The sequence below is a fragment of the Scyliorhinus canicula genome, chromosome 7 (genome assembly GCF_902713615.1).
Source record: "Scyliorhinus canicula chromosome 7, sScyCan1.1, whole genome shotgun sequence".
Lineage (NCBI taxonomy): Eukaryota > Metazoa > Chordata > Chondrichthyes > Carcharhiniformes > Scyliorhinidae > Scyliorhinus > Scyliorhinus canicula.
This window is the reverse complement of record NC_052152.1, coordinates 1,379,839-1,395,603: the sequence shown is the minus strand read 5'-3', so window position 1 is coordinate 1,395,603 and position 15,765 is coordinate 1,379,839. Positions and strand designations below refer to the sequence as shown.

The following is a 15,765-nucleotide window of genomic DNA, read 5'->3' as shown; positions in this document are numbered from 1 at the left end:
TTTTTTTTAAAACAAAAACATATATTTACTGTGTACATTTCTTAGTGGATGGTGCAAAAGTGAAAATGAAACCATCTTGAAGTTGATGGTTTATTTTTTTTTCTTGGGGGAGGTGTCATGTGAGAGTACCTTTAAGAATTGAATGTTTAAGAAATGTACCTTTAAGAAATGGAGTTGATCATATTACTGAAGTGATGTCATGGTGGGGGGAGCTGAGCTCACTTCTGCTTTTTGGGAGTTTTAGTTTCAGTTTGAGAGAGCAGCTGGGAGTGTCTGTGTGTTTTGCTGCGAGCTGCAGGAAGAAAACACAGAGCTGGTCTGTGGATGTCTGCAAATCCAAAGACTATAAATATATTGAATGTAACCTCATCTGTTTTTGAAGGTTTGTTAAGTCTTTTGCATATTTAAAGGAACAGTTTGCAGGATTGGGTAGTGTTTTATTATTTTCGTGGTTATCTTTGAAGTAAGGGGTGTTGTCATGTGAGAGTACCTTTAAGCAATGAATGTTTAAGCAATGTACCTTTAAGAAATAGAGCAGCTCATATTACTAAAGTGATGTCAGAGGGGGAGCTGAGCTGAGATCACTACTGCTTTTTCTGCTTTTACTTTCAGTTTGAGAGAGCAACTGAAAAGTACCTGGCTGGTTTGCTGTGAGCTCTTTTGAAAGGAGAAAGCCAGTTTTGAGAAAAGAGCTGGGGTGTGTCTGTGTTTGCAATAAGCTGGATCTGCTGTGATCTCTGCCATGAAAGACTATCTCTGAATCATTTGGGTGATTTAAACTCATAATAGTAATGTCTTTAACCTGATGTGTTTCTGTTTAAAAGTGTTAAGTCTCTTGGAGGTTTGAAGGAAATTTTGAGGGATTATTTAGTGTTGTATTATTTTAGGGGTTATCTTTGAAGTAAGGGGTGTTAAGGGATCCAATGTTTATTTAAAAGGTTAAGTTGAATTCATGGAATAAACATTGTGTTGTGTTTAAAAACCCACGTGTCCATAATTGTAATACCACACCTGGAGACCAAGCCGTGTGCTTCAAAAGCAACAATACATTAAAGGGAGAGGTTGGTTGAACTCCATGATACATTTTGGGGTTCTGAAAACACCTCTCCCATAACAATTGGGGGCTCGTCCGGGATAAAAGTCTATCTGTTGGATTGGCTTTTGTGAACTTAAAAACAGTGAAGGACTGTTGCTTTTCCGGTGTGGTTTAGTTTAAATGGGGAGTGTGTTGTGAACAATGGCTCTTTCAGAGGCTCAGAAGTTTTTGGGGGTGGAGAATGTCACACGCAGTACCTTACGGACAGAGACGGAAAGCAGACTGTTAGATTTGGCAAATACATTGCAGATGAGTAATTATGGTGGTGGTTAAGCATTAATGTTGCCTGAGATAGAGTCTGACTCATTGGAAATGGCAACAAAGTCAGTTGCAAATTAAACAAATGGAACATGAGAAATAATTAAAGCTGCTTGAATATGAAAGAGAGAGAGAGGAAAAAAGAAAGATAGAGAGAAGAAAAAGAAAAAGAAAGGGAGATGCAGATCAGGGAAAAAGATAAAGAGAGGGAGTTTGAACTTCGAAAAATGGCCATGAAAATGACAGTCACTAAATTGGCAGACATAAAGGGAAACCTGCAGTTGGATGATAGTGATGAGGATGGTGAGAAGGAGCGTCATAGTCGAAGGCGGAATCTATTTAAATAGTCAAGCCTTGGCAAGGTTTGACGAGAAGGAAGTGGAAGCCTTTTTCATTTCATTTGAGAAGTTAGCTAAACAAATGAAATGGCCACAGGACATGTGGGTGTTACTGATTCAAATAAAGCTGGTAGGTAGGGCTCGTGAAGTGTTTGCATCACTACCGGGGGAGGTATCTGGGACGTATGAAGAGGTGAAGAAATCCATCTTAAGTGCATATGAACTAGTGCCTGAAGCTTACAGACAAGGTTTTAGAAATTTAAGGAAAGAATTTGGTCAAACATACATGGAGTTTGAAAGGCTCAGACGAGTCATTTTGATAGGTGGATAAGGACTTTGAAATAGACCAAACGTATGCAACTCTCAGAGAAATTATACTTTTGGAAGAGTTTATAAATTCAATCCTGATGTAGTGAGAACTCATGTGGAAGAGCAGAGGGTTAAAATTGCGAGATTAGCAGCAGAAATGGCAGATGATTCTGAATTAGTTCATAAATCACAGATGGTTTCTGACATCAGTTTCAGCGGTGAGGGATAGAACTGAGGACATGAGAAATACTCAAGTGGGAAAGGTAATGGTTACCTGATATGAAAAGAGAGTGTACCTCAGATTTAAAAATAAATCCGTGGGGTGGGAAAGAAATGAAAAGTTTCAAATGTTTTCATTGTAATAAACTAGGCCATGTAAAGTCACAGTGTTGGTGGTTGAAGAAAAGCACTGGGAAGGCTGATGTGGTAAAACAGGATAAGACAGTGGGATTGGTTAGAGTGGTAAAGGAAAGCCCAAGGGAAGCGAAGGAGGTGCAAACGATGGTGCAGCCTGTTCCAGAAGTAATCGTTAAGAAGGTGCCAGATGTCTTTAAAGAATTTACTTGTGTGGGTAAAGTTTACTCATGTGTATCAGGAGGAGCAGGTAAAGAAGTCACAATTTTAAGAGATACGGGAGCTAGTCAATCTTTAATGGTAAGAGATGTTGAATTATTTAGGTTTGGGAAGAATGTTGCCAGAAAAGGTGGGAATATGTGGAATCAGGGTGAGAGGAAGTAGCGTTCCATTATATACGGTAAGGTTGGAAAGTCCAGTGAAGAGTGGTGAAGTGGTAGTAGGAGTAATAGATTAACTATCTTGTCCAGGAATACAGTTTATCTTGGGAAACGATATAGCTGAATCGCAGGTGGGAGTGATGCCTACTGGGGTTGATAAGTCAGTGGAAAATTAGACAACTGAAGGGTTGAAGGACGAATATCCTGGGATTTTCTGGATTGTGTAGTAACCCGGTCGCAAAGCCACAGGTCAGGACAAGAGGAAAATCAAAGAGTGAAGATGAATTGAAGTGCAATTATCAGAAACGATATTTGATCAGATGGTTGAAAAGAACAAGAACAGGTGGAGGATGAGGCGGATATTTTTAGTTGAGGAAAATTGGTGGAGTTACAACAGAAAGATGTAGAAATAAAACGGATATATCAGAAAGCATATACGGAAGAGGAATCTGAGAGTATAGTAGAGTGTTATTACCGTAAAAGTGATGTCTTGATGTGAAAATGGAGACCTGTACATATGCAGGTGGATGAAAAGTGGGCAGAAGTTCATCAAGTAGTACTGCCGGTAGGGTATAGAAAGGAGGTGTTGCGAGTTGCACATGAGGTACCAGTGGGAGGTCATTTGGGAATAAGGAAAACTCAAGCTAAAATCCAGAAACATTTTTATTGGCGTGGACTACATAAAGATGTAGTTAAATTTTGTCAATCATGTCACACATGTCAAGTGATAGGGAAACCTCAAGCAGTGATAAAACCAGGGCCCTTAATACCCATTCCAGCATTTGAGGAACCTTTTACAAGGGTCCTGATTGATTGCGTAGGACCGCTTACTAAAACCAAAAGTGGGAATCAATATCTTTTGACTATAATGGATGTGTCTACTAGGTTTCCAGAGGCCATTCCAGTACGTAATATTACAGCTAAAAAGATTGTGGAGGAGTTACTTAAATTCTTTATGAGATATGGACTACCCACAGAAATTCAATCGGATCAAGGATCACATTTTACCTCGAGGTTATTCAAAGAAGTTATGGATAGCTTAGGAATAAAACAATTTAAATCAACTGCGTACCATCCAGAATCGCAGGGAGCGTTAGAAAGGTGGCATCACACATTAAAGACAATGTTGAGGGCTTATTGTCAAGATTATCCAGGGGATTGGGATGAAGGAATTCCATTCGTACTGTTTGCAATTAGGGATGCACCTAATGAGTCAACCAAATTTAGTCCTTTTGAACTAATTTTTGGTCATGAGGTAAGAGGACCACTTAAATTGATTAAGGAAAAATTGGTGAGTGAGAAATCGGAAATTACATTATTGGATTACATGTCAAATTTTAGGGAACGATTAAATAGAGCAGGTGAATTGGCTAGACAACATTTGAAAGTTGCACAAAATGTGATGAAACGGGTAGCGGACAAGAAATCCAAAGTTTGTAGTTTTGCCAATGGGGATAAAGTTTTAGTGTTGTTACCAGTGGTAGGTGAGCCTTTAAAAGCTCGGTTTTGTGGACCATATCAGATTGAAAGGAAATTAAGTGAGATGAATTATGTGGTAAAAACACCAGATAGAAGGAAGACTCACCGAATGTGTCATGTGAATATGTTTAAAAGGTACTTTGAAAGGGAAGGAGAGAAAAAGGAAGTTTTAATGATTCTAACTCAAAGTGACAAACCAAATCCAGGTGACTGTGAATTTGACATACCTTAAATTAAATTGGAAAATGAAGATGTTCTTAAAAATTGGGATGAATTGTTAAATTACCTTCCAGAGGAAAAACGAACTGACCTGAAAGAGTTATTGATATCACATTGGGCAAGTTTGTAGAGATAACTTGGGAAGTACTAAAATGGCAGTACATGATGTAGATGTGGGAAATGCTGTTCTGATCAAACAACATCCATATCGACTTAATCCTTTAAAATTGGCACAGGTTAACAGAGAGATTGAGAGTATGCTTAAAAAGGGCATAATTGAAGTGGGTTGCAGCCAATGGAGCTCACCCATAGTGATGGTACCGAAACCAGACGGTACCCAACGGTTGTGTGTGGACTATCGAAAGGGGAATGCTGTTCCAAGAATGGACTCTTACCCTATCCACGTTTGAAGGATTGCATTGAGAAAGTGGGACAATCTGCTTTTGTTTCCAACTTCCAGAAGTGGAAAGAACATTTAAAACATCGTATGGAGTTCTTCGATTGACTTCAGGAGGCGGGTTTGGTGATGAACCTAGCCGAAAGTGAATTTGGAGAAGCCCAAATCAGTTTCCTTGAGGAGTTTCCAATACCCTCAAGACGAAGGGTAATAATGCGATTTCTTAGCATGAGTGGATTGATCAAACCTTTGTGCCAAGGTTTTGTGGCGTGATTACTGCACTGATGGACTTGATAAAGAAACGTCAAAAATGTCAATGGACAGCGACTTTCAACAGGCATGTGACTGCCTGAAAGCTGTGATAACCGATGCTCCTGTATTGGAGAATGCAAGGGAGTCTGTGATCAGATTGAACTAAAGTATCTAACTTTAAAGAGAAATGCCTAGGAGTAGAGGAATGGATGGATCGTGCAGAGACTTTCTTGTTCAAAGAGACTGTCAATCGAGAAGGTTTTTGGTTGGAGGAAGAAGAACAGGAAAGATGGACTTTATTATATGCCTGTTTGCGTGTGTTTGTTTTTTTTTGTGAAATGAAAAAATATTTACTGTGTATATTTCTTAGTGGATGGTGCAAAAGTGAAAAATGAAACCATCTTGAAGTTGATGGTTTGTTTTTTTTTCTTGGGAGGAGGTGTCATGTGAGAGTACCTTTAAGAAATGGATGTTTAAGCAATGTATCTTTAAGAAATAGAGCAGCTCATATTACTGAAATGATGTCAGAGTGTGGGTGGAGCTGGGTTTTTAGCTCAGCCATTTTGCAGTGTTTAGTTTCAGTTTGAGAGAGAGCAGCTGAAAAGTGCCTGGCTGGTTTGCTGTGAGCTGTTTTGAAAGGAGAAAGCCAGTTTTGAGGAAAAGAGCTTGGGTGTGTCTGTGTTTGCAGTGAGCTGGATCTGCTGTGTTCTCTGCCAGGAAAGACTATCTCCGAATCATTTGGGTGATTTAAACTCATAATAGTAATGTCTTTAACCTGATGTGTTTCTGTTTAAAGGTGTTAAGTCTCTTGGAGGTTTGAAGGAACATTTTGAGGGATTATTTAGTATTGTATTATTTTCGGGGTTATCTATGAAGTAAGGGGTGTTAAGGGATCCAATGTTTATTTTAAAAGGTTAAGTTGAATTCATGGAATAAACATTGTGTTGTGTTTAAAAACCCACGTGTCCATAATTGTAATACCACACCTGGAGACCAAGCCGTGTGCTTCAAAAGCAACAATACATTAAAGGGAGAGGCTGGCTGAACTCCATGATACAGTTTGGGGTTCTGAAAACGCCGCTCCCAACAATATGGTGATTCAATACTATTACTTTCCCAAGAGCAATTAGGATGATAAATGTTGGCCTTGCCAACAATGCCCACATCACATGAATAATTTAAAAACCATCCTATTTTCTCTTAAATCATGTCTTTTATAAATTTAGAGTACCCAACCCATTAATTAAGGGGCAATTTAGCATGGCCTGCACAGCTTTGTGTTGTGGGGGCGAAACCCACACAGACACGGAGAGAATGCGCAAACTCCACATGGACAGTGACCCAGAGTCAGGATCGAACCTGGGACCTCGGCGCCATGAGGCAGCAGTGCTAACCACTGCATCCCGTGCTGCCCTATTTTCTCTTAAATCTGCTGACATTGTCAACAACAATAACTTTTTCTGGTTATGCTTTGTAAGAGCTCTAGTACCACATTGAAAAATATGTCTGGATCAATTTTATAATTTTTTAATAGAATCTTAAAGTATCAATTAGATGACCTCAAATTTCCATCTGCTCCAAAGAAGGCAATCTGATCCTGAGTTTTGGAACCCAGACACACGTTAAAATCAAAATGCATCATTCTACTTTGAAGAGAAAGCTGGGGTTATATCGCAAATCTGTCAACATCTGAATTTTTTAAAAGAAAAGCTGTCATCAAAATTCACTTGCGATGTTTTCAAAGTCCCGGCTCCCTCGATCCCGTGTTCTTTTATCAGCTCTTTGCAGGCTCGCTGGATCGGTATGTTAACTGTCCCTTTGGTGTCCAAAAGGTTAAATGGGGTTCCTGGGTTACGGGGATAGGGCGGAGCCGTTGGTTTAAGAAGGGTCCTCTTTCCAAAGGGCCGGTGCAGACTCAATAAGCCGAAGAACCGTCTCCTACATGGGGCTGGTTTAGCTCACCAGGCTAAATCGCTGGCTTTTAAAGCAGACCAAGCAGGCCAGCAGCACGGTTCGATTCCCGTACCAGCCTCCCCGGACAGGCGCCGGAATGTGGCGACTAGGGGCTTTTCACAGTAACTTCATTGAAGCCTACTCGTGACAATAAGCGATTTTCATTTCATTTTTTTTTTTTCATTTCCTGCATTGTAAATTCTATGATTCGCTGAGGGGCAAATCAGAAACTCTGTCTTCCAAATACCTTTTGAGGCTCTGATAAATATTTTTTTTCTTGGCAAGTGGATCAAGGTTTGTGCAATGATGATGGAATTATGATACAAATAGCTGTTAGCTAGCAGGGTGGCAGAGCTGGTGTTGTGGGGCTGAATGGCCTCGCCTGAGATCTCCTGTAGCTTTTGCAGATTTAATTTGGCCACTCAGTAATAGGCTAGGTGTAACTAACAGCATCACTGCCGTAACACCACTGCCTCTTCTGTTTATCTTTCAACACAGTTACCAAATAAACGCTCGCACTGAACTTGCTGTCCGTTACAACGACATCTCACCCCTGGAAAATCATCACTGTGCAATCGCATTCCAAATTTTTTCACACCCTGAATGTAACATATTCGGTAACATGGATCCTGAGATCTTCAAGCAAATTCGTCAGGTGAGTGAGTTTGGGAAGGGGGGAGACCAGGATAGAAGGAGAGAGAGAGGTAGAGACCATAAGACATAGGAGCATAATTATGCCACTCGGCCCATCGAGTCTGCTCCGCATTCATTTATGGCTGATATTTTTCTCATCCCCATTCTCCTGCCTCCTCTCCATAACCCCTGATTCCCTTATTGATCCAGAACCTTGATGTACCATTAATTCACTGTGAGGTGATGAGAGTGAGTGAACTTAGGCTTTATTAACCAAGAACTTGCCTGCCTGTGTCTGCTGTACAAATGAGCGCCGCCCCCAGTCCGAGGGGGGTGGGGCCAGAGGCGGAGCCCCACCAGGTTCCAGTACAATACCAGTAAGGAGATCACATTACCATTGGGCCACAGTGCTACACAGACAGCTTATACTATGGTGAATACATTCACCACATTCACCCCCTGTTAAAAAAATGAAGTCCAGCGGGGGTGAAGTGGGATCATCAAATATTCAGTCTGTCTGGTGGCCGGATTGTTCTCTTGGACCTCCTCAGCTCTGGTGGTGCGGCGGGTACGGGCGTTGCAGTTGTTGACTCCGAGAGCGTGTTTGGAGCTTCGGTCCGGTGTGTCGGCGACGGTTGAGGGGTGGGGGTAGGCAGGGGGGTGGTGGATGGCGGCAGGGGTGTAGTGGATGGCGGCAGTGTAGGCTCGGTCAGTACAGGGGCCCTGGGGGGGGGGCGTAAGGGATTCGGGGGGTGGTGATAGGTGGTGGTGGGGGGGGGGCGCATTGACCTGGGACCCAGCGGGCGGCAGGTCCCGGAGGGAGACCATATCTTCCGTCTGTCTTGGTGCGCGATGTAGGCGTACTGGGGGTTGGCGTAGGGCAGCTGGACCCTCTCGACCAGGGGGTCGGTCTTATGGCTCCTCGTGTGCTTCCGGAGAAGGACAGGTCCCGGAGTTGTCAGTCAGGATGGAAGTGAGACCCCGGAGATGGACTTCCTGGGGAAGACAAACAAACAATCGTGAGGGGTCTCGTTCGTGGCTGTGCAGAGGAGCGATCTGGTGGAGTGGAGAACGTCGGGGAGGACCTCCTGCCAGCGGGGGGTCGGGAGACTTCTCGACCGAAGGGCAAGAAGGACGGCCTTCCATACCGTCGCATTCTCCCTCTCCACCTGCCCATTTCCCTGTGGGTTGTAGCTCGTAGTCCTGCTCGAGGCGATGCCCTTACTGAGCAGGTACCGACGTAGCTCATCGCTCATGAAAGAGGTGCCGCTGCCACTGTGGACGTGCGCAGGGAAACTGAACAGGGTGAAGATGCTGTGCAGTGACTTTATTACAGTGGCCGAGGTCATATCGGGGCAGTGGACGGCGAAGGAGAAGTGGGAGTACCTGTCAATGACGTATATATTACGGTTCGTAGAGGGGAGGGGCCCTTTGAAGTCAATACTTAGGCTCCCAAAGGGCCGGGAGACCTTTACCAGGTGGGCCTTGTCTGGCCGGTAGAAGTGCGGTTTGCACTCCGCACAGACCTGGCAGTCCCTGGTCATGGCCCTGACCCCCTCAGTGGAGTAGGGCAGGTTGTGGGCCTTAGTAAAGGGGATGAGCCGGGTGACCCCGGGTGACAGAGGCCATTGTCGATGGCACGTGCCGCAGGATAGGGTATCTGAGGGCTCATTGAGCTTCCCCGACGATACTTGATATTGTAAGTATAGGTGGAGAGCTCGATCCTCCACCTGAAAATGAAATGAAATGAAAATCGCTTATTGTCACGAGCAGGCTTCAATGAAGTTACTGTGAAAAGCCCCTAGTCGCCACATTTCGGCGCCTGTCCGGGGAGGCTGGTACGGGAATCGAACCGTGCTGCTGGCCTGCTTGGTCTGCTTTAAAAGCCAGCGATTTAGCCCAGTGAGCTAAACCAGCCCTACCACATCAAGGTTTTGTCATTTTCTATTTTGCCCCGTTGTCAAACATGAAGGCGACTGACCATCTGATTGAATGGCGGAGCAGGCTCGAGGGGCCAGATGGCCGACTCCTGCTCCTAGTTCTTATGTTCTTATAAGAGCAGGGAGAACAAAGAACAAAGAAAAGTACAGCACAGGAACAGGCCCTTCGGCCCTCCAAGCCTGTGCCGACCATGCTGCCCGTCTAATCTAAAATCTTCTACACTTCCGGGGTCTGTATCCCTCTATTCCCATCCTATTCATATATTTGTCAAGATGCCCCTTAAATGTCACTATCGTCCCTGCTTCCACCACCTCCTCCAGCAGCGAGTTCCAGGCACCAACTACCCTCTGTGTAAAAAAAATTTGCCTCATACCTCTCCTCTAAACCTTGCCCCTCGCACCTTAAACCTATGCCCCCATAGTAATTGACCCCTCTACCTTGGGAAAAAGTCTCTGACTATCCACTCTGTCTATGCCCCTCATAATTTTGTAGATCTCTGTCAGGCCGCCCCTCAACCTCCGTCGTTCCAGTGAGAACAAACTGAGTTTATTCAACCTCTCCTCATAGCTAATGCCCTCCATACCAGGCAACATCCTGGTAAATCTCTTCTGCACCGTCTCTAAAGCCTCCACATCCTTCTGGTAGTGTGACGACCAGAATTGAACACTATTTAGAGTAAAATCTCTTCACCCAGAGGGTGGTGGGTATCTGGAACTCGTTGCCTGAAAGGGTGGTGGAGGCGGGAACCCTCACAACATTTAAGAAGTGTTTAGATAAACATTTTAAATGCCACAGGAGACAATGTTATGAAATGCTGGAGAGTGGGACTAAAATAGTTAGGTGTTTGATGGCCAGCACAGACACGGTGGGCCGAAGGGCCTCTTTTTATGCTGTAAAACTCTGTGACTATCCCAGCTAGGAGTCAGCTTTGTGAAGAGTGAAACAAAGAGAATTCACTGAGAGGATGTGGCTTGACTGAGGCCCAAACTGAGTAAGTATTTTTCTGTTGTTTATCTGTCTATTCAGGGGATTATCAATCTGATCCTAGCGACAGACATGGCTCGGCATGGTGAGATTCTCGATTCCTTCAAACAGAAAGTCGACAACTTTGATTTCTCAAATGAGGAAGATATTACCTGTGTGAGTACAATCTCAACCATTGAAAGTACAGAAAGTATACATGATCCTTTTAACTTGCAAGAAATCTTACAGCACCAGGTTAAAGTCCAATAGGTTTCTTTCAAATCATTAGCTTTCGGAGCACTGCTCCTTCCTCAGATGTTTCTGGTGGGTTCCAGAAACATATATATAGACAAAGTCAATGATGCAAGACGATACTTTGAATGCGAGTCTTTGCAGGTAATTAAGTCTTTACAGATCCAGACGGAGCAACTGGAGAGAGGGATAATCACAGGTTAAAGAGATGTGAATTATCTCAAGCCAGGACAGTTGGTAGGATATCGCAAACCCAGGCCAGATGGTGGGAGGTGAATGTAATGTGACATAAATGCAAGGTCCCGGTTGAGGCCTCACTCATGTGTGCGGAACTTGGCTATAAGTTTCTGCTCGGCGATTCTGCGTTGTCGCGTGTCCTGAAGGCTGCCTTGGAGAACGTTTACCCGGAGGTCAGAGGCTGAATGCCCTTGACTGTTGAAGTGTTCCCCGACAGGAAGGGAGCATTCCTGCCTGGCGATTGTCGCGCGATGTCCGTTCATTCGTTGTTGCAGCGTCTGCATGATCTCGCCAATGTACCACGCTTCGGGACATCCTTTCCTGCAGCGTCTGCATGGTCTCGCCAATGTACCACGCTTCGGGACATCCCTTTTAACTTGTGGCATTGAATAAAATAGCAAAAACGTTTCACAAAACTGTTTATAAGACACTGGTTTTCTCTCAGCTGGGGTATTCAATCCAGTTCTGGACATTGTACTTTAGGAAGGATGTAAAGGCCTTTGAGAGGGTGTGGAAGAAATGTTATCAGAGAAGAGAGACTTCAGTTAATGTGCAGAAATGGAGGGACTAGGATTGTTCTCTTTAGAGCAGTGAAGGCTAAGGGGAGATTAAATTGAGGTGTTCAAAATGCTGAATGTTGTCCTGTACTGGGTCATTCGCTAGGCTACAGTCAAAACAACAGAATATACGACCCCGGGATTGCTGTACGTAACTGAACAGGTAGGTTTCTTATTATTTTAATGCCAGAGTACAGGACCAGGCCTCAAGCCTGTCCACCAGTGTTCACATGACACCTCTTCAATGGACAGTGCCTCATGACAAATAGTACACGGCAAATAGTACACGGCAAATAGTACATCGCAAATAGTACACCGCAAATACTACACCGCAAATAGTACACGGCAAATAGTACATCGCAAATAGTACACCGCAAATAGTACATCACAAATAGTACGTCGCAACTAGTACATCGCAAATAGTACATCGCAAATAGTACATCATAAATAGTACATCAGAAATAGTACATCGCAAATAGTACATCGCAAATAGTACATCGCAAATAGTACATCGCAAATAGTACGTCGCAACTAGTACATCGCAAATAGAACATCGCAAATAGTACATCACAAATAGTACATCGCAAATAGTACATCGCAAATAGAATACAACAAATAGTACATCGCAAATAGTACATCACAAATAGTACATCGCAAATAGTACATCGCAAATAGTAAATCGCAAATAGTACATCGCAAATTGTACGTCTCAAATAGTACACCGCAAATAGTACATCAGAAATAGTACATCAGAAATAGTACATCACAAATAGTACATCACAAATAGTACACAACAAATAGTACATCACAAATAGTACACAACAAATAGTACATCGCAAATAGTACATCACAAATAGTACATGACAAATAGTACATCACAAATAGTACACCACAAATAGTACATCACAAATAGTACATCACAAATAGTACATCACAAATAGTACATCACAAATAGTACATCACAAATAGTACACAACAAATAGTACACAACAAATAGTACATCGCAAATAGTACATCGCAAATAGTACATCACAAATAGTACATCGCAAATAGAACATCAAGAATAGTCAGAATGAATCCGTGGCTTGAGAGGGGTTCACATTTGTGGGACATCGGAACCGGTTCTGGAGGCGGTGGGACCATTACAAATCGGATGGTCTACACCTGGGCGGGACTGGAACCAATGTCCTAGGGGGTGCTTTTGCTAACACTGTTGGGGAGGTTTTAAACTAATGTGGCAGGGAGTTGGGAACCAGATTAGGAAGTTAGAGATCAGTAAAGAGGCAGCAACTAAAGCCAGTAAGGTACTAGACAATAAACTCAATGTGACTAAGGGGAAGAGTAAACAGGGAACAGATTATGAACGCAAAGGGACAGGTGGTCTGAGGGGCATTTGTTTCAATGCGAGAAGTGTAGCAGGTAAGGCAGATGAATTTAGCGCTTGGATTAGTACCTGGGAATATGATGTTATTGGTATTACTGAGACTTGGTTGAGGGAAGGGCAGGACTGGCAACTGAATATCCCAGGGTATAGATGCTTCAGGAGGGATAGAGAGGGAGGTAGAAGGGGTGGAGGAGTTGCATTACTAGTCAGAGATGATATCACAGCTGTGATTAAGGAGGGCACGATGGAGGATTCGAGCACTGAGGCAATATAGGTAGAGCTAAGAAATAGGAAGGGTGCAGTAACATTGTTGGGACTTTACTACAAGCCTCCCAAAAGTGAGCGTGAAGTAGAGGTACAAATATGTAGACAGATTATTGAAAAATGTAGGAGCAATAGGGTGGTCGTGATGGGAGATTTTAACTTCCCCAACATTGAATGGGACTCATTTAGTGTTGGAGGCGTAGATGGAGCAGAGTTTGTAAGGAGCATCCAGGAGAGTTTTCTAGAGCAGTATGTAAATAGTCCAATTCGGGAAGGGGCCATACCGGACCTGGTATTGGGGAATGATCCCGGCCAGGTGGTTGACGTTTCAGTCGGTGATTACTTTGGGAATAGTGATCACAATTCCGTAAGTTTTAGAATACTCATGGACAAAGACGAGAGTGGTCCTAAAGGAAGAGTGCTAAATTGGGGAAAGGCAGAGTATAACAAAATTCAGCAGGAGCTAGGGAATGTGGATTGGGAGCAGCTGTTTAAGGGTAAATCCACATTTGAAATGTGGGAGTCTTTTAAGGAAAGGTTGATTAGAGTGCAGGACAGACATGTTCCTGTGAAAATGAGGGATAGAAATTGCAAGATTAGGGAACCATGGATGACGGGTGGAATTGTGAGACTAGCTAAAATGAAAAAGGAAGCATACATAAGATCTAGGCGACTCAAAACTGATGAAGCTTTGGAGGAATATCGGGAAAGTAGGACGAATCTCAAACGCGCAATAAAGAGGGCTAAAAGGGGTCATGAAATATCTTTGGCTAACAGGGTTAAGGAAAATCCCAAAGCCTTTTATTCATATATAAGGAGCAAGAGGGTAACTAGAGAAACGATTGGCCCACTCAAAGACAAAAGAGGGAATTTATGCGAGGAGTCAGAGGAAATGGGTGAGATTCTTAATGAGTACTTTGCATCGGTATTCACAAAGGAGAGGGACATGATGGATGTTGAGGTTAGGGATGGATGTTTAAATACTCTAGGTCAAGTCGGTATAAGGAAGGGGGTAGTTTTGGGTATTCTAAAAGGCATTAAGGTGGACAAGTCCCCAGGACCAGATGGGATCTATCCCAGGTTGATTGAGGGAAGCGAGGGTCGAAATAGCTGGGGCCTTAACAGATATCTTTGCAGCATCTTTAGGCACGGGTGAGGTCCCGGAGGACTGGAGAATTGCTAATGTTGTCCCTTTGTTTAAGAAGGGTAGCAGGGATAATCCAGGGAATTATAGATCTGTGAGCTTGACGTCAGTGGTAGGCAAACTGTTGGAGAAGATACTGAGGGATAGGAGCTATTTAAATCTGGAAGAAAATAGACTTATCAGTGATAGGCAGCATGGTTTTGTACAGGGAAGGTCATGTCTTACAAACCTAATAGAATTCTTTGAGGAAGTGACAAAGTTAATTGATGAGGGAAGGGCTGTAGATGTCGTATACATGGACTTCAGTAAGGTGTTTGATAAAGTTTCCCATGGCAGGTTGATAGAAAAAGTGAAGTCGTATGGGGTTCAGGGTGTACTAGCTAGATGGATAAAGAACTGGCTGGGCAACAGGAGACAGAGAGTAGTGGTGGAAGGGAGTGTCTCAAAATGGAGAAGGGTGACTAGTGGTGTTCCACAGGGATCTGTGCTCGGACCACTGTTGTTTGTAATATACATAAATGATCTGGTTGAAGGTATAGGTGGTCTGATTAGCAAGTTTGCAGATGATACTGAGATTGGTGGAGTTGCAGATAGCGGGGAGGACTGTCAGAGAATACAGCAAAATATAGATAGATTGGAGAGTTGGGCAGAGAAATGGCAGATGGAGTTCAATCCAGGCAAATGCGAGGTGATGCATTTTGGAAGATCAAATTCAAGAGCGGACAATCTGGTCAATGGAAGAGTCCTGGGGAAAACTGATGTACAGAGAGATCTGGGAGTTCAGGTCCATTGTACCCTGAAGGTGGCAACACAGGTCGATACAGTGGTCAAGAAGGCATACAGCATGCTTGCCTTCATCGGACGGGGTATTGAGTACAACAGTCGGCAGGTCATGTTACAGTTGTATAGGACTTTGGTTAGGCCACATTTGGAATACTGCGTGCAGTTCTGGTCGCCACATTACCAGAAGGATGTGGATGCTTTAGAGAGGGTGCAGAGGAGGTTCACCAGGATGTTGCCTGGTATGGAGGGTGCTAGCTGTGAAGAAAGGTTGAGTAGATTAGGATTGTTTTTGTTGGAAAGACGGAGGTTGAGGGGGGACCTGATTGAGGTCTACAAAATCATGAGAGGTATGGACAGGGTGGACAGCAACAAGCTTTTTCCCAGAGTGGGGGACTCAATTACTAGGGGTCACGATTTCAAGGTGAGAGGGGAAAAGTTTAAGGGAGATGTGCGTGGAAAGTTCTTTACGCAGAGGGTGGTGGGTGCCTGGAACACTTTGCCAGCGTAGGTGGTAGAGGCGGGCACGATAGTGTCATTTAAGATATATCTAGACAGATACATGAACATAGAAC

General features: G+C 43.6%; 1 protein-coding gene across 1 annotated transcript in view; it reads left to right on the top strand.

The window, feature by feature from the left end:
* LOC119968624 (high affinity cGMP-specific 3',5'-cyclic phosphodiesterase 9A-like) overlaps positions 1-15,765 on the top strand; it is an 82,368-nt gene that overhangs the window by 38,663 nt on the left and 27,940 nt on the right. Inside the window, exons 7-8 of the mRNA XM_038801245.1 lie at positions 7,462-7,690; positions 10,636-10,749. Coding sequence (XP_038657173.1) covers positions 7,462-7,690; positions 10,636-10,749 — 343 coding nt within the window. The remainder of the gene's footprint in view (positions 1-7,461; positions 7,691-10,635; positions 10,750-15,765) is intronic.